This window comes from Plecotus auritus (assembly GCF_963455305.1).
Source record: "Plecotus auritus genome assembly, chromosome: 6".
NCBI classification, from domain to species: domain Eukaryota; kingdom Metazoa; phylum Chordata; class Mammalia; order Chiroptera; family Vespertilionidae; genus Plecotus; species Plecotus auritus.
Window position 1 is genome coordinate 162,409,027 of NC_137773.1, and position 25,112 is coordinate 162,434,138.

At 37.9% G+C, this 25,112-nt stretch overlaps 2 protein-coding genes across 6 annotated transcripts in view; one reads left to right on the top strand and one right to left on the bottom strand.

The window, feature by feature from the left end:
- The window catches only part of CMC1 (C-X9-C motif containing 1), a gene marked incomplete at its 5' end in the record, with an annotated part of 76,035 nt that extends 61,160 nt beyond the window's left edge, over positions 1-14,875 (top strand). Inside the window, one exon of one of the 2 annotated variants that reach the window (XM_080675995.1) lies at positions 14,776-14,875. In XM_080675995.1, coding sequence (XP_080532121.1) covers positions 14,776-14,818 — 43 coding nt within the window. In that variant the 3' untranslated portion in view covers positions 14,819-14,875. The remainder of the gene's footprint in view (positions 1-14,775) is intronic. The other variant, XM_080675994.1, reaches the window with a different exon arrangement.
- On the bottom strand, positions 1,149-25,111 carry AZI2 (5-azacytidine induced 2). 4 transcript variants are annotated; one of them, XM_080675986.1, is made up of 9 exons: positions 24,648-25,111; positions 17,890-17,971; positions 16,849-17,066; positions 14,432-14,557; positions 12,952-13,051; positions 11,710-11,858; positions 7,635-7,693; positions 4,039-4,157; positions 1,149-1,816 (listed from the first exon to the last, which is right to left on the bottom strand). In XM_080675986.1, exons 3-9 carry the CDS (start codon positions 17,059-17,061, stop codon positions 1,404-1,406), a joined length of 1,179 nt encoding a protein of 392 aa, XP_080532112.1. In that variant the 5' UTR covers positions 17,062-17,066; positions 17,890-17,971; positions 24,648-25,111; the 3' UTR covers positions 1,149-1,403. The 4 variants fall into 4 exon arrangements, with proteins under 4 accessions (XP_080532112.1, XP_080532114.1, XP_080532113.1 ...); XM_080675988.1 differs by lacking the exon at positions 24,648-25,111 and adding an exon at positions 24,211-24,268; XM_080675987.1 differs by lacking the exon at positions 17,890-17,971.
- Position 25,112: the final 1 nt, after the last annotated feature.

A 25,112-nucleotide genomic window follows, 5' to 3' on the forward strand; every position in this document is an offset into this window, starting at 1 on the left:
GTAGTGGAGGGCAGTTGGGAGGGACCAGGACTGCAAGGGAGGACAGTTGGGGGCGATCAAGCCTGCTGGGGCGGGCAGTTAGGGGTGACCCAGCTGGCAGAGGAGGGAAGTTGGGAGTGACCGGGCCTGCAGGGAAGGGCAGTTGGGGGGGTACTAGGCCTGCAGGGGAGGGCAGTTAGGGGTGACCAGGCCTGCAGGGGAAGGCAGTTAGGGGCAAACAGGCTGGCAGGGGAGCAGTTAGGCATCAATCAGGCTGGCAGGGGAGTGGTTAGGGGGTGATCAGGCTGGCAGGCAGAAGCGGTTAGGGGCAATCAGGAAGGCAAGCAGGCAAGCAGTTGGGAGCCAGCAGTCCTGGATTGTGAGAGGGATGTCCGACTGCCCGTTTAGGCCCGATCCCAGTGGGGTCCCAGTGGGATCGGGCCTAAACGGGCAGTCGGACATCCCTCGAGGGGTCCCAGATTGGAGAGGGTGCAGGCTGGGCTGAGGGACACCCCCCCCCCCCCGTGCATGAATTTCGTGCACCGGGCCTCTAGTAATTTATAAGCTGCTCTACATAACAAGTGAGCGTACTGTAGACCCTTTGAAGAAAATTACTTTATACAGTTATACCTTTAGATTTTCATTATGGACCCTGAAGGGACAGATTAGACTGAAACCTTTGTGATGCGCTACTTCTAATTGGTTGATGTATAGGACTATAATAGTTATTCACACACCACATAAGCTTTCAACTATTTCATCACTTTTCAACTAGGACTTGAGATGTACTGGAATAAAGTTGGCTTCTATGGTCAGGTTACTTCAAATCTTAAAATTCAAATTGCAATTCTAAACTTTATCAAAAACATTGTGATTAAAAATTATCTTAAACTTTGAAACACAATAGCATATAGAGATGGAAAAACCTACATACTATTATTCCACTATATTTTTCATATATTTATCAACAGGAAACAACTATTCACATTGCCATTTGCTCCTTTATGTAACTTAAAGCAACTTATATAAATTTTCTCTTATGTTAATGGCCTCCTCTATTTTTAATGAACAGCTATTTAGACATTTCACATGCTTTGTAAAACCGTATCTAAAAACTTTCAGTTCCATTCTTTATGCGAGAAATGTACAAACATTATCAAAGACAGAACTGTCTTTTTGAAACACCTCAAGTTTATTAATTTATTAGTAGTATATATCTGATTTTTAGCCAGAATGTGAAGCTGGAGGGTTGCTTTCATACTGGAGAATCAACTACATAATACGTTACAGTATGTGCAAATGTGTACACTGAAGAACTTTGCAAAAGTTTAATCAAAACCTGCTTTCAGTTTATTAAATAATTTCTCAAGAATACTTGCAGGAGGTACAGCAACCTCATGACTAAGTCACAGATTTCTTCAGAATTAATTCTTATAAAGGCAGTTTTGATTACGTTGATCCAAGTTATGCGGGGGTGGCAGGATGGGTAAAGGCAAAGTTTTATTTTTAGTTTCCCCAAATGCTGTTTCACTTGATTTAGGAGGGCTTGGGAGTACCCAAGAATTGTCTTCCAGAGAATTTCTGCCATACGAGTAGTGTTCCTGAAAGTTTGAACAGTCATGAGGAATGGGTCTCTCGTTATCGGTCCATGATTGGAGAATTGCTTTCTCTGATAAAACTTTTACATCTCCTGGTAAAGGGGAAGATGTGGTGTGACAAAGAGTTTTGCCATTTGGTGAGAGAGGGGGGTGTCTTTTGTATGTTGCAGTGAAATTCGTCAAGTGCAGTTTTGTGCTTTCTTTCCCAAGGTCTTCCATGAATCCTACAGGGGTGCAGGCTAAAAGAGAAAGTATAGGCCAAATGTCAATTGTCAATGGCATTTTTTATCATAAAATTAACATTAATTGGTTGAATTTATAACTGGAAGTGAACATTTCCAAGTTAGAGAAGTCACTGCACTGTCCCAGGTATCACTTTTCTCACTTGCAAAATGGACAAAGCATAATAATCCTATCCCACCTGTATCATTGCACCATTAAAGGTGAAGAATTTAAAAAGTGGGAAGCCAATAAAGTTAAAATACAAGTAAAGATTCTGTTCTGGGCTCTTAATGGGGCTAGAGAAGGCTTGCAGACTTTTTACTTCAGTAGAGAATAAGGCAGCCTTCCTTAAGTTTCAGTATTTATTATTAAATATCATATTCCTTTATTTATTAAAATCTTTTTTTTTCCATAGGTGGTCCAAAAGCAAGTTTTTTCAGAAAGAATTATATTATGAATTAGTGAGACCTAAATAATATGTGTTCAGGCTTTTATGAATAGTTTAACTAACAGCTATAAAACAATCCAGTATCTTATGAAATACATATAATGTAAGTTCTGCTATTGTTACAATATAGGCCAAGAAAAAAAAAATTTCTTCACTAAACATGTAATGGCTTAGAAAACAGACTGCTCTGAAGCTATTGTTTAGCCACAGCCAACACAACGGTAGTATGAGCTTTTGTTACTCTTCCAATTCCCAGGGCAGAAAGATCATTTATCCTAAGCCAAAAGGATGCCAACTGCAACTGAGTTTGACTCTATGTAGTTTTAGGACAAAGCAATCTAACCACATTATAAAATAAGCTGTCTTTTTACTTGGGAGGAGAGACAGGAGTGTGGGAGAATTGGAAGTAACACTGTTCAGCTTTTGGGACAGGTGATATTGTAGTCAGGAAAAAGGTAATCTAGGCTCGTCTCTGTCTACTCCTCAGAGCATTCAGTTTTGTAGTGAGGAGTGGTGGCCTCAAGCCTGCCACTGTTATATGAAATGTCCTAGGAAACTTATGGTTCAAAGCACTAAAAATTTATCACCAGCTCAGGACACAAGAATGAACCATTTCTAAATAGGAAAGAGCATTTCTCCTTTATTATTATTTGGAAATTATATTTATTATATAAATGAAGAGTCACACTGAAAACTCACTGCAAAATTACTGTATGAGTCCCTTTTAAGAGAAGTCTATTTCTACCCTCAACTTATATTCCCTTATATATAACCCTGGCCACTAGAAAACTCAAAGACAAAATGAACCATACATTAAGTGAGAGCCAAAGCACCTTATTATTTTGTTTTGATTCATAAGTCACTAACTGTAGAAAATGAAACAAATTCTGAATTTAGTTTTCCTTCACAATATGCAACATTCCCGCCCACTAGTGTATACTCCTGAGGAGAGCTATTTATAAAATACAATTGTTTTGCACTCTAGGGACAATCTGAAGTATAAACAGTTTAAAACTGGATAATGATTATTTTTTATAAAAAGTCATATCATTACTTTAAAAAGTAAATTTTAGGGCATTCAAATTTATATCACACAACTTCTCAGAAATACAACTATTATGTAATAAAAGGTATAAATGCACTGTATTTTCTCTGAGGTATAAAAAATAGCTTTGGCAAATTAACCACTACTAGTTAACACAAAACTCTTAAAAGTTTAGTCAGCAACACAGGTAAAATATGAAAGACAAAGCAATGAAAATTTTTGTTTGGCTGAAGGGGATAAGCATCTAGCCTCTCTTCTAAATAACCTATCTTTCATGGACAAAAAAAAATAACTGCAAAACATGAAAAGCAAATAATGAATCAGTTACTTTTTTCAAAAACAATTGAAAGAGCTAGGTCTTTGGTATATATACTCTGTAATGAAAAATAGCTTTGGGTGTCTTGGTATCTTTTTTTTTTTCAAATATATGAAGTAGTTGTGGTAAAAGGTCAACTAGAGCAAACTTAACACCTCAGCCTTATACACATAAGCAACACTTGGCTGAGAAAAAAAGCCACAAGGGGAAAGAATACAGTACTGAAGAAAAAACACATCAGCAACACCTTTATGTGTGAAGTTGACCAGTATGAGACTGAAGCCAAAGCAGAGACTGGGTAGGCTGTGAACATACTATATATACTTTGGCTTATCAAACTCATTTGACGAGATTTTGATAAGATATGATAGCTTAGTTGCTCTTCAAGCTTTTGGCTGGAATCAGTGGTTTCCGGCAAACATTGACTTGCCTTTCTTGATCGCAGTTGGGGTTTTCAGTTTTCTTAGTAGTTCAACTTGTACTTGAGTCACCAGATGTAAATTAGACATTTCTCTCTTCAGCTCCCAGTATACATTTTGCACATCATCACTGAAATACAGGGTTTTAAAAAAAAGTTAATGGCCATTCTCTTTGTGAACAGAAGAGAATAACTTCAAAATAGAAATGCTCATATCTGCATTTCTGCTTGAATTAGTTTTGAGATGATGTAAATTAAAACTTGCTCATTAAATAATTGAAAGATACTTAATTAGGGCATTATAACAAGTGAAAAGACTTTATTCATAATAATAACACTGACCTAATTTCTAGCAATTAACAGTACTAAAAAGAGTATTATGAAAAAAGTACTCTAAACAATCAGTTTCCTATAGTTCTTGTCTCAGAATTGAGATTTTATCATAGACCACAGTGCAATTGTGTTAATACATTTAATAGTAAGGAATATGTTCTTCATTTATAACTGATCAAAACTAAAGTGATATTCATGTATGGGTTTTAAATTTGTATTTATCTTATGATTATTCTATTTTGACACTGTGAATTGAAATACTCATATCAATTGCTGAATGTATACTCAAGCCCCAGTAAAATAAAATTTGGGTTTCATGTATTCCATTCTTTTCTGTTTGACTGGGCTGTCTCATACTGTTGGTACTAAACCAATGTGACATGACAGCATAAGACATGAAAAGCCAGATGATTTCCTGGTACGGGGGGAAAAACTAGGGAGAGAGGATCATATGAAACAGAAATAAAAACTTCACAAATGCCTCTCATTTTTATGATTAAAAGTATTTTTACCTCAATTATCTCACAAATTATGTTAGTTTTAAACCTAATTTTTTATAAGTTTCATCTTCAATTAAATATTCTTATTTGGATATTCATGATTTTTTCCCCTTTTAGGTTCTTTATTAACTAAATAAATCAAAATCTACAACATATATTCTTACTTTGCTGTACAAGAATACATAAAATATTAGAGTAAGAACAACTGTTACCATAGTGTTCAAATGACCATTATTGTTTCATACAGGTTAGTGTAATTTTAGGAGCAATGAAATCAAATTGGACAGACATGTCACTTTATGCTTTTATTTTTGTCTAGCTTTAAATGAAAACCTTTTAAAACAAATTTCAAGGAATACTACTCTTGATACTTAAATCTCATGTCCTATTTTAACCACAGAAGCAACAGATATATTAAAAAACAATTATTTTGAATTATGTAAGGTTACATATATATTTTTCTCAAATATTCCATTCTACTCAGAATGCTTTCAATAGTAGCAGTGGAATACTTTCTACTGCCTCTGAGAGAAATCTACAGGTTTTAGTCTGTTGTAAACATCACTTGTTAACCAGTAGTCTATTAAAAATCACAGGGCTGCCCGGCCGGTGTGGCTCAGTGTTTGAGCGTTGACCTATGAACCAGGAGATCACGGTTGGATCCCCGGTCAAGTCATATGCTCAGGTTGTGGGTTTGCCCCAGCATGGGGTGTGCAGGAGGCAGCTGGTCAATGATTCTCTCTCATCATTGATGTTTCTCCCTCACCCTCTTCCTTACCTCTCTGAAATCAGTAAAATATATATTTTTTTAAATCACAGGGCTTTTTGCAGGTTTTTGACAGGTGTGAATAATTATGTCACAAAAATTAGTTAATCACCTCTACTTCACCAGTAAACATCTGAGATGGTGCTACATTGAATATTTCACATAGGAACCTATCTTCATTGTGAAGAGAGTTGTTGGTCCTTGGTGCAATCCTGGGCATTTGGTGTGCTTTCCAGAGTTACTCATTATATAGCAGTAAGTATAAACACTGTATGTGTGCTAATAATTCATGCAGTCACAATATGAATCATACTACTTAAAAATAGTGCGTCGTTATTGGCATGAGATGGTAAATCAGTACCTGACTTGTAGAAAAGAAAAGAAAATACCCAAGATAGTGTTTGGATACTGGAATATCATACATATTTTAAAACATTCAAAATAGCTAAGCATATAAAATAAAAGAGAATTATCATAGAGGTATTAAAAGCAATGTCTGATACAGATCTTCCAATTCAGTTTAATGAAGACTGCTTATACTAGTAAATTATGTTAAACTAACAGCTAGGTCACAAAGTGGAACATCTATCTAGTCTTTTTCTTTTGTCCTTAATGTCACCTGGATTGAAAACTACAGATAAAAATATCTGAAATTATTCCTAAGAACAAGCTCTCCCTCTTGTGGATAACAAAGTAATGGCAGTTACTTTACCACTAACACTAAAGTGCTATAATCTTCAAGGTGTTAAAAATTTATTTTTAATTTTATCTATTTAAATAAATCTATTTAACTAAAATGTTTAAATATTACTTAAGTGAGATTGGAAAAGGAAAGTTGTCACCCACAAATCTTTAGCAGAGTTCCAAATAATCTTCACTTATCAAGGCATCTTTGAGATTATACTGCAACACTGACCCCCTTTGCCCACCCGACAGGGATTGAAGTTAAGTTTTGCTTTAAATGCCATGCAAGCAAAATCCTAGTAATATATATGGTTTCTATAAAGAACTTATAAAACTACTCAAACACTGAGATGCAACACTAAAACATCAAAAATGAGAACCCTAAAAACAATAGATGAAACAAACAAAAAAAGGTGTTTGAGCACTAGGCATTTCACTCACATTCTCACGTCAACTTGGCAAACTTGGTTACCGAATTTTACTTGAGGAAACAGGTCCAAGAAGAACTTACTTCACTCTAACATGCTGCTGCTCAAAGGCATCTTTTAGTTATCCAGTCTAGTAACTGACTGGCTCTGGGGGGGTAATATTTTTTATATCACCACCATACATTTATCAAACACCCCCATAAGCATACTGTCAACACAACCTTATTAACCCCACTATAATATTTCATACTTCTAAATCTTAAGTGTAATGAAACCTTTTTATCCACATTTCAAGAAGAGGTACATTTCCTGCTTACAAAGTAAAATTGTGTAAAAGCCCAGTTTTCTTAATTGACACTATACATTTACCTCTGATGGTTAGCATTTTTTAGCAATAACGTAATTTTTAAAGTATGTACGTAGTTGTTGTTGTTTTAGACATATGCTTATTGCACACCTAACAGACTACTTTTGTTCTTATCCAGGAGGATAATTCTCTTAGAATTTATGTTACACCAAAGACTAAGGCTGTCCAAGTTTATCCTTAAGTGATACTACTGTGTAAGAAATGCATAATTCTCTAGGTATAAATTAGGGTTTGTTATAGAACACTTCTACACAACTAACTCTCTAATATCCTAACTAAAATATTATTGAATGTTCAAAAATTTTGTTTAAGGCATTATATTATGCACCTTTCTACTATTCAGGTTCAACATATTTAAGCATCAGTTAAATGTGTTTTATATATTGTGATCAGACATTACAATGCAATACCCAAATAATATCCGTTTTTAAGGCTAAGTAAAAAAAAAACAACCTAAGTACCTATATACAAAGTAGTCTATGGAAGTAGTCAAATATGTATTATATTTGAATACTGAATAATGTTCATACCTTGAAATGCTTAGTCTTTGGAGATCTCTGCTCTGCAGATTGTCTTCCTGAGATGGATCCTGTCATTTGTTTTAAAAAAGTTTAAAAGTTGTTACATTCTATTTATTTTCAATACCAGAGACATCTTTCAGATGGGTAGAATATGTCTATAACTCTACAGCATAAACTGGATTTGATATTCAATTTTATGAAAATACCTCCAAACCTATACAAAATATTTCAAAATCAATTCTAATTATTTAATCATTAATGCTTTAATTTAAAAAACTGGTCTTATATAAAAGAATTTGGAATCTTACAAAATGTACTTCTGAAATCTAAAGTCTACATTCTAAAAAGGGTAACAAATAACAAAGTAATGCTCATTCAAGGTACATGTGAATGAATTCCATGAGAAAATGAAGTTTTATTGGTATTTCACTTTTTGATATTTTTTAAAAGTACCAAAATTTAACAGGTTATTTTAAAAAAATATCAGCATAAACTTCCTCATTCCACATAAGTCTATAAAATCTTTTATATATTTTAAATTTTAGTGGTGTAGATTATAGATATGACAGAAAAAAACTATTAAAAACTAGATATGTTCAAGACAACTCTGTAACACACTTGTTTTCAGTGCATCTCATTTAAGGATCTGCAACAAAAATCACTATCATGGGTACTAATTCACTTGGCAGAAGTGGCCAGTATAAGCTGAGCGAACAAAATTTAATTTTAGTATTTTTATTTACATAATCTAAATATGTTTTAACGTGGAACATTAAAAAGCTGTACAAGGACTTTGTGAGTACTGTGAATTTGGGAGAGTAAAATATTAAAATATTTTCTATTATAGGAGTTAAAGCATTTTTGGATCTCTGATTATTCAGAAAATACCAACTAAAAATGCTTTTAAGGTGTTATCTTGGCAAGCACGATAGGGGAAAATAGAACTGGCCCAAGACTCACAAAAGGTCCATAGCATATGACCTTGGACATTTTTCTTTCCTGTTCTCCATAGGAGATAAAGGAATCAGATCAGGTCACTTTTAGTTTCTTCTTATCACTGATTAAAAATATACATTTAAATTAATGTATACTTAAACATATATGTAGAACTGAAACCTTAATTTTTTAAAGAATAGTTTATTGACCTTTTTTTTTTTTTTTTTTAAGAGAGAGAGAGGAAGAAAGAGAAATATTGATGTGAGAGTGTAACATCGGTTGCCATTGACCGGGAATCGAACCAGCAACCTCCTGGCGCATACCCAATCAACTGAGTGAGCCACAACCGGCCAGGGCTGGAAACCTTCATTTTTAAAGCTAATGATATATTTTTAAAAATATGACAGTTTGGGTTGGAAAATATTTTTTCAGCTATTGCCTAACAATTCAGAAAAATTTAATGTAAACTAGCATTAAGCACAAATGAATTGTCTCTAATATTAAAAAATCCAGTTCCTGGCCAGTCATTAGTTTGCCAGTTTTCTAAAAGGCAGTATGGGTCTGTTTCCTAACTGGTGCCATATGATGTGGGAGTTTCCCATAAAGGGGCCAGGCCCATGGCTTGGGAAACATTACTCAAGTTAAACAGATTCTTGTACTAGATGGGATTTCTCAGACCTTCCAGCACACTATAGTACATTGTAAATGGGCTATTAGGTACCTTAGACGTCTTACACCATCTCCCTTTCACTGATCCAGTGTTTCCTATACTTCTTTGGCAATGGTGGCTGATTTTCTCAAAGTATCAACTATACTGGATAACAAGGGCTGGAATATTGGGGGCTACAGAAAGTGTAAAACAGTGGTCACCAACCGAAGGTCCGCGGACCCCTGGTGGTCCGTGAGGTCCGAAAGGTACCACTGGTCTAAAAGGCCCATAGTGGAACTGACCCTGGAACCTTGACCTCATTAATACCAAACACTAATCAAATGAATTCACTAAATATTTAAGCACACAAACCAAAAAACACTATTATGTTCACGTAGGATGCTGTATCACTTACTTTTCAGAAGGTGTTGTATGTTTCACAGAAAGTACTATCTTAAAAATATTTATAAATATGGCTATAGTAGATATAAGCAAGATTATTAATGTGAACATATATTTCTCTTTGGCTTGCTTTTTGATTCTCATGCTGACTAACCAACACCACCTTTGAAACATTTAAAAGTACACATCCCACAATGTCAAGATAAGATTTCAACCTGGAACCCTTGATGAATTAAGCATTTCCACTTTTCCTTTTCCTGGTTTATTTTCTTATATTAGTTGTAAGCATTTTTAACTTTACATCTCACCTTTCCCTGCCAAATAAATACCAATGAAGGTGGGGACCTTTTTTTAAAAAAATTATTCACCCCATCTCACCTTAGACTCTTAAAGTTTCTTAGTCTCTCAGATTGTTTCATCAGTAGTAAGAAGTGATAAAGTTTCTTCTATCTTCAAGTCTGTTTCTGTGATTTATGATAGATGAATTAAACTAAAAGCAAATTTATCCCCTAGCACCATCTAGTGGAAAAGAGTAATAAGAACTGAACTATAACTCACATACATACAATTATGAGCCAAGTTTTTTATGATTCCATGGTACTGCTTCTTACTCTATAAGGAAATATCTATTATGTATAAAAGCTATCAAATTATTTGAAGTAGAATGTATAATTATACATTTTGAGCTTCTGACAGTTATAATTCAGAACTTCAAGGTGCAGATCTTTAGTTGCAAGTACATCTTTTTGAGAAGTCTCTCAGGGCTACTGGCACCTGGGCTTGTGGAAAAGGATGCTAAAAGCCTTTGAAGGAATTGTGGAACATAGTCACAGGTTCAAAGCTGGGAAAATCAACTTGAGATGTCAAATAGGAAAAAGAAAACATTTTGGCTGTAACAAGAGTTGACTGTAATTTTTGTACTGTTTCCCCTTTATCAGGGTTGGGGGCTCCAAGACAAGTTCTTTGTTCAGTTCACAGGAATTCATTCGGTCAAGGCCAAGGCAGGATGCTGTATTACTCTTGATTCCTGGCTCATTCTTAACCAGTGGTCACCTTCGATAAAGACTGCACTATAGTAATGAGCTTTATCTAAGGACAGTTGGGATTCAGAGGCACATCCTGGCTGTCTGTCGGGAAGTGTTGGAAGTAGTCTTCTTTTAGTTAGTGATATCCCAGAGGCACCTTGGGCAGATGACACAGCTCCTCAATAGTGCTGAAATGCTCAGATGGGCAAAATGGTTGAGCTGAGAAATAATTATCCAACTGGGTTTGAAATACATGACTGTATATATGATGCATATAAAGGCTATCTGAATCCAGACTACTAAGTTTTCAAATTTCTTGTAATAACTTTTAAAATTTGCATTTGCTGCACTGCTCTCACACCACCCTGCTTCTCTATCATCTCTTCTTTTTATCTTCAGCGCTATTTGCCATGACATCGGAAAACATGTATCCAAACTTGTTAGAACCCAATGTAAAGTATTAGTAAATAGACTCTTGGTGATGACAGACAGGCAACTGTGTTTTAGTGGATGACTTTAAGCTAACCACAATTAAGCAGCTAAGCAGGGTGTTTTGGGTTTGCTCCCCCCCGCCCCCGCCCCAAATTCTTGAATTCTCAGTTGTTTGCTGAAAATTAAACTTGCCCCAAAGTATCAGACTTCTGAAAATGAGTGGCCTCTGTAAAGTCTTTTTTAAAAATTCTAAAAATCAAGTTGTCTCTTGTGGTGTCTGTATTTATTAAATTATTAAGGAAAATAAAAGGGAAACTTAAAACAGAGTTCTCTTTAAACCAGAGAAAAAATGACTTAAGGAAATTGAAGGAAAGGGAGTTTGAAAGAATAGCTTTAATAAATTGATAAATAATAAGCTTCATAAAAGTTAGTTTTTATACAACAAAATTATATAATTCTGGGATTATGCTAAAAGTATACAGTATATCAGATTTTAGCACAAACGGGAGGATAAAGGTGAATTTTTGAGAGAATATAACTCTAAGTAGTTAGAATTTGTTAACTCTGTGATTTTAAACCTAGTTAAGTCATTCATACAATGCACACAGAATCTGAATTTCTCAATTTAACTCTGCAGTACCGTTTGTTTGGCTTTTTGTAGCTCTATTCTGAGATTGTTACATTCTTTCTTCATCAGTTCTAGTTCTTGTTCCAAGCCATGGATCTTCAGGTCACAACTCAACTTTTCCACCTCCCAGTTTGATGAAGGTGGATTTAAATTCCTTATCACTAGAAAAAAGAGGGACATCACAATTTTTTTTCTGTCTTCTACTTACAATTCAAAAAAGTTATGCTTGTAAAATGCAGATAATAGAAAAACTAATATAAAATATAGAAAGTTAGTAGTTTTTTAAAAACAGTAATTACTTTAAAAATCTATGCTAATTAGAATAAGAAATCTAGCAAGCCTTGTTTTAGAATGTATTGTTCACCCCTATCCCTGATTTTCTGTTTAGGTTAAAGTACAAATTGGTCAGTATGGAACTTCAAGATATGTACTAGTCAAGCATATGCTAAGATTATAGACAGATCAATAATCTGTATATAAGTCAAGGTTAAGACAGTGACAAAATTAAATAAAGTGAGTAAACTGAGGCTCACTCTGCTAATCACTCCACATAGTCCTTTCAGGGTATAAAGTTTGACACTTAAACTGAGAACATTGTCAAAACAATTTTATTCATAAACCTTCCACTGTAGACCCCTTGATACAACTGAATACTGACTTATCCTAACTTTGTTCCTTAGTCTACCTAGAAAAAGTCCCACTAAACTACCATAAGAGATCTCATCTCAATCTCCTATCAAAAGGTCTCTCAGAGGCCTACTTTTCAGCTTGTTTCATTAGAATGTTCATGCAAACATGCTATACTCATATCCCATAGACCTAACTTTTCACCCTAGCAACTCATTGCTCATCTGCACATTTTAATAACCTTAAGAAATTTAAAAAAAAAAGGTAATTGTAACCAGTCCATGACAGTATGTCTTAACAGTGGACAAAAGATTAGTGGGAAGAAATGCCAGGACATACCAGTGGGCAAGAGGTTTTGACAAGGATGGGGTTCTACTCCTTTCTTCATCTACTTTGTCACAAACTAGCCCTGAATTAAAAACTTCCCTCCCCTCTCCCCCAGGAATAGTGCAATTTATATCTAAGGAAAAGTTAAAAGTTGAAAGCAGAATAGATAAATTAATATAAGCCTAAAAAATAAGTTAAAGCCGTAGCATACAGATAAAGTAAAGTGATCATGGATATAACACACGAACGGAAAAAATGTACTAATCCCATTAAAATATTTATAACAAGTAAGTGGCATACCCTGCTGAGTTTCCACCTCTGTTCTTAGCTGGAGGAGTTCTACTTCTTTAGACTGCAGCTGTTCATTCAATACTTTCAAAGATTCAGAGTTGTCTTTATTCTATTAAGTAGGGAAAATGCCAAATTATATTCAATAAAATCTGCAGGTGATACTATACATTAATTTTCAGGTAGATGTTAAAAAACTTATTCTAGCCTTTTAAAAGCAAGGTGGGAAAATGAACTCAGTTTTTCACTCTTTTTTTTCTTTTTCTAACTTGGGACATATTATTCACTGGCCTTAAAAAAAAAATACTGACAAATTCTACCATGTCCTGATTTTTCAAAATAAGTAAGTGGTGTTAGATGTATTTAAGTCCTAACATCATTATATATACTGCTAGAGGCCCAATGCATGAATTGGTGCATGGTGGGGTCCGGCCAGCCTTGCCCCAATCGGGGCAGATAGGGGCTGGGCCTGTGAAGAGGAGGAGATGGCGGGAGGTTGGCCGGTCAGCTTGCCCCGATTGAGGGGGGGGGGGCAATCAGGGGCGGAGCTGGCTGGGGAGAGGGGCCGCAGGCTGATCAGGGTGGTGGGGGCTGATCAGGGGTGGGGCCGGCCATGGGGAGGGGCTATGGGCAGTGGGCCAGCTGACCCTGCCCCCAAATGGGGTGGAGGGGCCAATCGGGGGCCATCGGCCTGGGGAAGGGGCCATGGGTGGTTGGCCGGCTGGCCCTGCCCCTGATCGGAGCGGGGGGGGGGGAGGGGGTGGTGGGGTGGTGGGGGCCTATCAAGGGTGGGGATGACCGGGGCGAGGGGCCACAGACGGTTAGCTGGCCAGCCCTGCCCCTGATCAGAGAGGGAGGGGGGCTGTGGACCCATCAGGGTGGTGGGGGCCCATCGGGGGCAGGGATGGCCAGGGGGAAGGGCTGCAGGCAGTGGGTCGGCTGGCCCTGCCCCTGATCGGGATGGGGGGCCGATCTGGGGTGGGGCCTGGCGGGGTGAGGGGCTGCAGGAGGTTGGCTGGTTGGCCCCACCCCCTGATCAGCAGGTTCGCTGGCTGCAGTGGACGTCATTGCAGTCCTTCCGGTCACTGGCTTTTTAGATATATATACACATTTATTTTGCATAGAATTAAATTGCAAACATTACTGTTAATACTTTCTTAAAAATATATATTTTATTGATTTCAGAGAGGAAGGGAGAAGGAGAGACAGAAACATCAATGATGAGAGAGAACCATTGTTTGGCTGCCTCCTGCATGCCCCCCACAGGGGATCGACCCTTGACCAGAATTGAACCCGGGACCCTTCAGTCCACAGGCCAACGCTCTATCCACTGAACCAAGCCAGCTAAGGCTATTAATACTTTTTATTTTTGCCTTGAGCATGTTTATTTTTAAATTTTTATTTAATAAATATTTCATATATCTAACTTTAACATCTTGAATGAGAAAACTCATTTGTAATATATAGTATCATTCTTTTCAAACCAACTTACCATTTTATCCAATTTGCTCTTTAAATTATCTCTATCAATGCAAACCTCTCGATATGCATGATAGGCCTTATTTACTTGTTCTCGTCCCACAGAACTTGTTTCTTCATCTAATAAAGAGCCTGTAAGCTAATGATACCGAGTAAGAGAAAGTTTAAAAGGGTATTCTACATAAAACAATTAGTCTTCTCATGGCATCACATCTTACTTTAATCATTGTAATACAGGGATAAAGCCTGGACTGTAATTACCTAAACATTTCACTTCCATACAATTAACCTTTACTGATTAAGAAAGCAAAAAAGTACAGAATATTTTTTAAAGTATTCTATTTTATGCTTTTACAGTGGAACCTCGGTTCTCAAACTCAAGTTTGTTCCAGAAGGCTGATTGAAAAAGGAATCATTTCCCCCCCCTGCCCAAGTATATATATATATATATATATATATGTGTGTGTGTGTGTGTGTGTGTGTGTGTGTGTGTGTGTGTGTATATATGAAATATGCTAATTAACCAGGATGCTGTAACGGGTTGACCAGACAGGAGGAGGTTATGTGCGCAGCATCGGGGGTGGGGTGGCAGGGGCCTCCGCATGCCTGTGCTAGGGGAGGGCCTGATCAGCAGCAGCCACAGCTGCTTCAAGGGCCAAAGAAGGAGGCAGGGCTAGACCAGCAGCGGCCGAGGCAGATGCGGAGCCTGGGGAGCGAGGCAGGGCCAGACCAGTGACTTGAGGGTGGGCGGCGCTGCGCGATTTCAAATCGTGCGCTGGGCTCCTAGTTAGAAATATTGTAAATTGAATGAATCTCTTCCAGACCCCAAAATGATTCCCTATTTTGTCTTAATCTTCATCATACACAGTACATGTCTAATGTACTGTTTACTTTATAAATACTATAAATAAATGCTTTAAAAAGGAAAAGGACATGAAATATAAATGAAAATTTAACAAAAAGGAAATGAAATGTACACTAAAAATGAAAATTTAATAAGCATCAATAAGAGCAAAAAAAAAAAAATATTCACAGCACAATTTCCTGAAATGTTACAACGTAAGGTTCAGTGGTAAACTGACTCATAATCGCGCATACTCTCCTTTGTCGCCTGAGAGATGAGTGACTGATCGTACAGGTATCAGCATGAAAGAGTTGTTGGGTTGAGAAACGAATTGTTCAAGATGGGATATGTTTGAGAACTGAGGTTTGACTGTACTTATTAAAATATTTTATACTTTGCAGTATCTGTTTTATAGCATATTCATCGATCATACTAAAACACAGTACATAACTTTTTTATAGTCTTTAGGTGTTTTCCAAGTCATAGTATTTACTTTCCATTATCACAAAAGGTGTTCAAGGAAAGGTGGATTGGTTCATTTAATCCTATATTACTCCAGAATGGGAATTAATAAATTATTGATCACAAAGTACAGAAATATTTCCAATGTTAACTAGACCAAATCACAATATTATTCTGAACTTAAAACACACACAGCTATGAGCTCCAAAATGTTACTATTTCTCACTTTATCCCAGAATGTCACAAATTCATTTCATCACCATTAAAGTAAATTCATGAATACAAAGAAATTGTGAATAATTTTTACAACAGACTCTTCTCTTATTCTTCCAAAAGGATTAAACTTTATCAAGCTCCATCCTCGAGTTTTCACAAGCAGATAATTCATTTCCTTGTTTGCTAAAGAACCCATTTTCTTCCCCCTTCACTGAAGCTGCTGCTTGTGAAATATGAATATGCTGATCTGAAGAAACAAATTAAGCTAAAACTTTAAAACTCAAAAGCAAATGGATAAGTGAGGAAAATTTCCTAATACACAAAGCCAAGTAGAACTGATGATTCAGAATTGAATCATCTACCTTGCAGTATATTTTACAACATTTAAGAGTGTCAGGTTTCTTCAGGAGAAAGGTAAGTAGACAAAATTTATCAGTTAAAAAGCAGTATTCTTGTTATGTGTGTTCAAAAGCAAAAGAGAATGTTGAGGTAAAGAAGATGTAAGTCCTGCTGAAGATATTATTAAGCATATTAGAACACTGTTCCAGGCGCTTTCTCCTTTGACACTTAATTTCCTTTATTGGCTATAACTTTTGCACAGATTTTAAAATCCTGAATAAAAAACATACAATTATGAAGGTAAGGCAATCTGAAAATGAGGTTAAGAAAAATATCTGGCATATATCCCTCCAAATTGCTAAATCCTATTCTATAAATATTCCCCCAGCACAGCATATGTGAAACAGTGCTATCTATCAGTACAATACTCAGGGTTTTGATGTTAGCAGTGAGTTATCCTTGGAAATTTAGTACAACCATGGAAGACAGGAAAGAAAAATATTTAATATTTTAAATATTTTCAATTGTTCTTTGGATCACAAAATGTAATGAAGGTAATAAATAATTACCTTTTCTTCCAAAAATCTTATTCTTTTCTTTAGGAAAGAGTTCTCTTTTTCTGAATCCTTGAGTCGTTTTTTGATGTCTTCATATGCAGTGACAAGGGCAAAATGTGAAGCAACAGACTCATCTGAATATATTGAGACCGGAGTCACTGTTTCTCTCCTATGGGCTTTTTCATGATTTAGAATGCAGATATCATCTTCTACCAGTGTATCCATGACAGCTATTTAAAACAGTAAATATATATAATATAAAAGTCTCACTGAATAAATGAACAGAAAAATAAGGGAATATTTAGAATAATGTGAATATTGAGGCAATGCTTCAAAATTCCTGTTTGTTTTAGAGGCAGTATAGTATATGGTTAACAGCACGGACTCCGAAACCAGACTGCCAAGGGCTTGAATCCAAGCTCTACTACTTAGTGTCTATGTGACTTTGGGCAAGTTACTTAACCTCTCTGCCTCAGTTTCCTTAGTTATAAAGTATAAGAAATAATAGCAACTACTTCATAGAGTTTTTAAGAATATTAAAATAGTTTATATCTATAAATCATATAAAACCATGATTTCAGCTATTAGTTTTATAAAAAGTTTGAAACACCATTTTCAGTCAAAGAATAAACAGTTTTAAACTCTTTATACCCATATATTTCTTCCTCATCAACATTCCCATTCTTAGATATAAATAGCAAGTTTATAGCCTCTCAAATTATAAATTTTCAAAAACACTTTTAGTATAATTCATTACCTTATTACAGATATTTTAATGCATACTCCGCTATATTCTTTCCATACCAGTAACTGATTATATTTGTTATACATTCAAAGTAGAAGACAAAGGAATTAACATTTGAGTGTCCACTATGTCCCAGTACCATGTACTACATTCTTTTAATATTTAAATTCATCCATACAATTCTAGGAAGTAGGCATCATCTACATTTGGTTGGTAAAGCAATTTGCTCAAAATTAAATCTAGTAGAACATTAGCTCTGTGACGGCAGAGGTTATGTCTGTTATTTGCTCATCGTGTCCCCAACTCACCATTGTGTGGAAGATACTCAATATTGATTATTGAGTGAAGAATGATAGAGGTAGGATTCAAATCAAACGCTGAGTCTAAAACCTAAGAGAAGCCAATTACTTAATTAGTTAAAATATACTCACTCTTTACATCTACTTTTGTTGTTAGATTCAGCATTACTTCCCCACCTGAGTTATGTTCCTGAAAAAACATTTGATTGCTTACTAGTGTCAGTCACTGTTCTAAAAGTATTATAAGTGAAGAAACTGATGTAGAAGGAATTTAAGTAACTTTCCATAGTAACATAGTAAATGGAGAGCTGAAATGTAAATACAGGTGCAGAATCTGTTTCACTATGCCTGCGTTTTTGTGGAGGTTTCATAACATAATAGGCATAACGGATTTGATTCAAACTCCAGCTCCTCTCCACTACCCTGAGGTCTGTGGGACTCTAAGTTCCAACTCTAATCAGATGGGTGGTTCTCCTGGCAACAAAACCACCATCCTCAGGTGCTGTGCAAAAGTCATCTCATTAACATAAACCCAGTCCTGGTGGAAAGGGCTTGTTGTACCAGTAAATAACAAGACACCCATTTCACTTTTATGGCTCTGATGTGATTTCAGGAATTGAGGATGAGATCAAATACAGGGGTGGGCAAAACTAGGTTTACATTCATGAGTATGTGAAACAGTTTATTCTTGTATTACTTTTTTTGGTATGCTAAGAGTATGTTTAGTTTTGTTTTTTAATTTAATAAATCTTTATAGTTCAGATTATTACAATTGTTTCTCCTTTTTCCCCCCATAGCTCCCCTCCACCCAGTTCCCACCCCACCCTCTGCCCTTACCCCCCCCCCCCGCACCTGTCCTCATCCATAGGTGTACGATTTTTGTCCAGTCTCTTCCCGCACCCCCATACCCCTTTCCCCTGAGAATTGTCAGTCCACTCCCTTTCTATGCCCCTGATTCTATTATATTCACCAGTTTATTCTGTTCAATTTTTTTATTCACTTGATTTTTAGATTCACTTGATAGATATGTATTTGTTGTTCATAATTTTTATCTTTACCTTCTTCTTCTTCCTCTTCTTAAAGAATACCTTTTAGCATTTCATATAATACCGGTTTGGTGGTAATGAACTCCTTTAGCTTTTTCTTTTTTTTCTTTTTTTTTTTTTTAAATATATTTTATTGATTTTTTACAGAGAGGAAGGAAGAGGGATAGAAACATCGATCAGCTGCCTCTTGCACACCTTCTACTGGGGATGTGCCCACAACCTAGTTACATGCCCTTGACCGGAATCGAACCTGGGACCTTTCAGTCCGCAGGCTGACGCTCTATCCACTGAGCCAAACTGGTTTTGGCCCTTTAGCTTTTTCTTATCTGTGAAGCTCTTTATCTGCCCTTCAATTCTGAATATTAGCTTTGCTGGGTAATCTTGGTTGTAGGTTCTTGCTATTCATCACTTTGAATATTTCTTGCCACTCCCTTTCTGGCCTGCATAGTTTCTGTTGAGAAATCAGCTGACAGTCATATGGGTGCTCCCTTGTAGGTAACTAACTGTTTTTCTCTTGCTGATTTTAATACTCTTTGTCTTTTGCTCTTGGCATTTTAATTATGATGTGTCTTGGTGTGGTCCTCTTTGGATTCCTTTTGTTTGGGGTTCTCTGTACTTCCTGGACTTGTAAGTCTATTTCTTTCACCAGGTGAGGGAAGTTTTCGGCCATTATTTCTTCAAATAGGTTTTTAGTATCTTACTCTCTCTCTTCTTCTGGCACCCCCATAATTCTGATGTTGGTACGATTGAAGTTGTCCCAGAGGCTCCTTACACTATCTTCATATTTTTGGATTCTTTTTTCTTTTTGCTTTTCCAGTTGAGTGTTTTTTGCTTCTTTGTATTTCAAATCTTTAACTTGATTCTTGCGATCCTCTAGTCTGCTTAGATCTCTGTATATTATTTTTTATTTCAGTCAGTGTATGCTTAATTTCTAGTTGGTTCTTTTTCATATCCTTGAGGGTCTCGCTAAATTTATCAGCCTTTTCTAGAAAATTCTTGAGTAACCTTATTACCGTGGTTTTGAACTCCATATCCAGTCATTTGCTTTCCTCCATTTCTTTCATTTGTGATGTTTCTTTGTCTCCGCATTTTGGCTGCTTCCCTGAATTGATAGAGTGGTTTTGTGTGCTAGGTGTCCTATAGGGCCCAGTGGCTCAGCCTCCCCAGTTACCTGAGGTGGACACTCTTGGTGCACCCCTTTGTGGGTTGTGTGCACAGTCTTGTTGTAGTTAAGCCTTGATTGTTGTTGGTATCACTGGGAGGAATTGACCTCCAGGCCAATTGGCTGTGAGGATCAGCTGTGTCTACACTGGGAGAACTTCTGTGCTGGAGACACCCTTATGAGACAAGACTTGCAAAAGCCTCTGTGCTCAGCTTGGATGGGGCGGAGTCTCAGGGCGGAGCAGACAGCAATGGCTTCCCGTCAGCCCTGCCCTAAGAGGCCCCTGTGTCTCAGTGTCCCATGGTAATCGCTGCAAGCACCTCTGAGAGAAAGCCGCCCTCGAGTTCCGCCCGCTGCCAGACAGTCCAGTTTCTCCCCGAATGAGTCTGGGTCCCCAGAGTCTCGCCCGGAACTGGAGTTCAGTACAGTTGGGAGCTTTTGTCTTCCTCCCGCTTGAGAAAGCCAGCCATGTACTCAGTTGCCCACCATCTCCCCACGTGCACCTGGGTACCTCTGCCTTCCACAGTTCCTCTAAGTCTCAGTGTGCTTTTCTCTTTCCTGACAGTCCAGTTTCACCCCATATGAGTCTGGGTCCCCAGAGTCTCGCCCGGAACTGGAGTTCAGTGCAGTCGGGAGCTTTTGTCTCCCTCCCGCTTGAGAAAGACAGCCGCGTACTCAGTTGCCAGTCCTCTCTGTGCTCGCATCTCAGTACCTCTGCCTCCTGCAGCTCTTCTGAGTCTCAGTGTGCTTTTCTCTTTCCTTCTAGTTGTAGAATTTCCACTCAGCCAGCCTTCCTGTGGTTCTGGATGATGTCCGTTTGTCTTTTAGTTGTAGTTTTGAAATTGTTGTGCGAGTTTAGGTGTTTACCTATGCTGCCATCTTGGTTTCTCCTATTCTTGTATTATTTTTAATTACTGTAGTATTTATTTGTATTACAACTGTAGAGCTACTTTTGCCCACTCCTGTATTATGACAAAAGATGCTCTCATAGCTCTTATCCCTCAGTAAATTCCAAGAGTTTTGAGAGCTGTGATATATAAGAAATATTATTTTGGTTACCTGAATGACCAAATATATATATATTTCTTATAAAATCACATATTGCAATAATAATGGAGAAACAAAGGACACAATTTGCCAGATCAGGTGGATAGGAAACAGTAGTTCCTGAGGCTAGGGGAGAGACATAAAGAAAAAAAATAGATTCAAATATTGTTAATCAGAATTATTTTTTAAAATCTTAAATTTCAGTCTTCACTACAATTAACACTGAGAGGACCCTCAGTTGAGATATGCTACATATGCTGGGTGCGAGACACTAGAAAACAAAGAAATACCTTCTGACAGCAGACTGGTCTTTTTTCTAGAATAAATATGATTATCTTTGCATATTTCTTCATCATAATATCTACCATTAATTGCTCCCTTACTGTATGTCAGGCACTGGTGCTTCCACATGCATTTTTTTTTCTATTTAGTACTACTATTCTAATTTATAAACAAAGTTTTAGAAACATTAAACACTTTAATTACAGATACATAACTAATCAGTGGCAAAGCTGGGATGTGAACTCAAATAAGCTTCCAAATTTATTTCCTTTTCAATTTTTTTTTTTTTTTTTTTGAGAGAGAAAGGAACATTGACTTGTGGCTCCAGCCATCCATGCACTCATTGGCTGACTGCTGCCCTATCTCTGACTAGGGATCAAATACCCAACCCTGGCATATGGGGACAACATTCCAACCAAGCTACCCAGCCAGGGCCAAATTTATGCTTTTCTTTTTTTTTAAATATATTTTTATTGATTTCAGAGAGGAAGGGAGAGGGAGAGAGAGATAGAAACATCAATGAGAGAGAATCATTGATCGGCTGCCTCCTGCACGTTCCCTACTGGGGATAAAGCCCGCAACCTGGGCATGTCCCCTTGACTGGAATTGAACCTGGGACCCTTCAGTCCCCAGGCTGACACTCTATCCACTGAGCCACACCAGCTAGGGCCAAATTTATGCTCTTAATACAACATTCTGAGAGGCAACATAGCGTGGATTCTGATTTTCCCAAAAATAATCTGGACAAGGCAGAGCTCAGTGGTAGAAAGAACTCTTGCCCAAGGTTCAGAAATCTAGATTCTAGTATACAATCTGATGCCTTGAGTATTACTGTACTTCCCCAGATCTAAATTTTCCCACCAATAAAATGATAGGGTTGAACTACATCACTAAGATGCCACCTTCCTAAATTGTGAAGGCAAAATTTTAATCTGAACATGGAATGGCAACCTATAGATATAAGGGAATGCGCATTTTTGCCAGGAACTGAGTAAAAAGTATGTAATACTAGTCCACACCAAACTTGGCTAGAATGATGACTACCACAGATGAGAAAACTGAGGCTCAGAGGTGAGGTAAATTTGCCTAAAATCACTGACAGTATGTGACAGGTAGGGTTTAAATAAAGGCCTGTTACTTTTTTCTATTCTACATTGCCTCTTTTTTTCCTAAGTTTTTTTTATTGTTAACAATATTGTAGATGTCCTCCTCCCTTTGCCCACCTCCACCCAGCACTCCCGCTTGCCCTCACCACATTATTGTCTGTGCCCATGGGCTATGTATATACTATATGCTTTAGCTAATCCCTTCACCTTCCTTTATCCAGTTCCCCTCCCACCCTCCAACCTTGGTCATTCTGTTCTGTTTATCTTGTTCATTAGATTCCACATATTAGTGAGATCAATGGTATTTATCTTTCTGACTTGCTTATTTCACTTAGCATTTCCATCATGTTTCTATCTCTGAAAAGCCAGAATATCCCTTCATAAAGTTAGTCAAGATACTGTGGAGCAAGAATATAGAAGACGAACACTCCTTTTTCTATTTTAATGAACAATTAAATGCAGGAATGGCCTAACTATTTTATCTGTGTACCTCAGCACTCAAATGCCCTGTAACTCAGCGAGTGCCCCCAAAGGTACTTAGCACCAGATATACAGTATGAAAAACTTCATTCTCATTTTTATAACCCTCACGAGTTATCTCACTAACTGCGTCAATCCAGAAAGGAATTTGTATGGCCAGGAATCATAAGAATTTTTCAGGGTTAACATAGGTGTAAAGAGCAGTCTACTTCTTTTCATTCCTTTCATAAAATAATACATCTCAATGTAATTGAGCACCTATGTAGTACACTAAATGTTACTAGTATTAGCAATGAGTATTCTCTAATAGTGATATGACAACTATAATCCAGAATATAAATACCACATTGGCTCTGTTACTCATGAATTATGAAAAATGTCACAACATTTTATTAATCATGACAGCTTCTGTGTTGGTAATTAATATTTACCAAGTGTTTATAGTATGTCAGGCAATATGCTTTGCCTTTGAGGGAAACTCGTTTATTTTTAACGACTCATTAAATCTACATTAAGACCTCTGAGGAGGGCAAGAAATTCCTCTTATCACAGGTGGAGCAACTGACAAAAGTAGAAAGTGTGGGAGCCAGAAATGAAAATCAACCAGTTGACTCCAGAGCCAGCAAAACTCTTAGAAACTTTGCTTTGGTACCTTGGAGAGTAAGCCTTAATACCATTGGAGAGACAGAGAAAATGAAGAGATTTAATCTCTTACCCAGTGTCAAATGCATAAATAGAAAAATCACTCAGATCCTGAGTGAATGTTCTGACTTATTCCAGTGCATTTACCATGACACTATACTGTCTCTTTAAATTAAAACTTTACATTTGTACACAACTTCCGATTTTAGAAACAATAGCGCATTAAAACTTTATAATAACCCTGTGAGGGATGCACAACTCCCAATTTACACATGCTTGTAGTGAGTGATCACAACAGGTTGGGAAACTAGATATGGCATGTTTAGAGAACTGGAATTTAAATTATGCCAGAGATCTTGCTCAATCCAATTTAAAATTACAAAAATAAAACAGCGTCTTCCACATTTAAGAGGCACGGGTCAATTCCAATCCTCGTACGTCACTGTCTTTTATCATCTTAGCATATTTCTAACAACACATCCTGGAGCAATCCTTTTTTCATCTGTATTGCAGTTTTCGCGAATATCTTGAGTTCCCTAACTGTAGGAACGGGGTCTCTGCCTACCTTGCAAGTTGCAGTCACTCAGCCAAAGATCGAAGACCATCAACGCACAGGTGTGACACTGGCGAAACGATGAATACCTAGTGTTGACCTCGACAATGTGCAGGGGGTGAAGTCCACTGCTCGGATGCCCCAGGCAGTACCCTCCCAGCCACGCGTCCCTCTTGCGTTTTAGATATAAAAGCAGTCTCAATGAATGAAATAAAACGAAGATGCCCCCGTAAATCAGAGTCCGGAACGAAAATAAGGAGAAGTAAAGCGAAGGACGAAGATGGGCCTGGAACAGCGAGGGTGCGAGGCTGGCAGGGGGAAGGGATGCCCAGGAGTGGGCCGCTCCCCAGCCACAGAAAAGGACCTGTCTTCGGGACGGCCACAGCAGCGGCCGTTGGTCCCGGCACTGCCCGCGACCCTCCCCCGGCCACAGCCAGCCACTCACTCACCCCTAAGTCAGGCTACGTAGGACCGCGGAGTTTCGATTCCCCAGCGTTCGGAAACGGGTCGCCAGGGGTCACCACGGGCTTCCGGTTTCCTCGAAGACACCGCCGCTTCCCCGGCGAAGGCCGCCGCTCCGGGTACACCGTAGAGGGGTTCCCATTGCTTTGGCCTCCGCTGCACCAGGACCGACCAGTGGGCTGGGGCCAGGAGGATCGGGAAGGAGTGGCAAGCCGGGGCAGGAGGGGCCAAGGCGCCGCCGGGAGCAGGCCCGTTACCCAGCAACACGCGCGCGAGGCCCAGGACCGCTGGCGCCGGCCCCCTCAGCACCCACTCGGGCCGCCCCGCGGCAGGGAAACGCGGCCGAGAGGGGCTGGTGGCGAGCAGCACCCGGCCGGAAGGGGGCTGCCGCGGTCCGCGCGTTCGGCGCCGGAGCCACGCCAGCAAACCGGAAGTCAGGCCCCAGGGAGCCG

Excerpts from the sequence above, each read along its gene's own strand:
- AZI2 (XM_080675989.1), bottom strand. The coding sequence starts at position 24,250 with ATGGTCTTCGATCTTTGGCTGAGTGACTGCAACTTGCAAG. Across the intron at positions 13,052-14,431 it reads AGAGCAAATTGGATAAAATG|AATAAAGACAACTCTGAATC; the intron begins GTAAGTTGGTTT and ends CCTACTTAATAG. Across the intron at positions 11,859-12,951 it reads AGAGGTGGAAACTCAGCAGG|TGATAAGGAATTTAAATCCA; the intron begins GTATGCCACTTA and ends TCTTTTTTCTAG.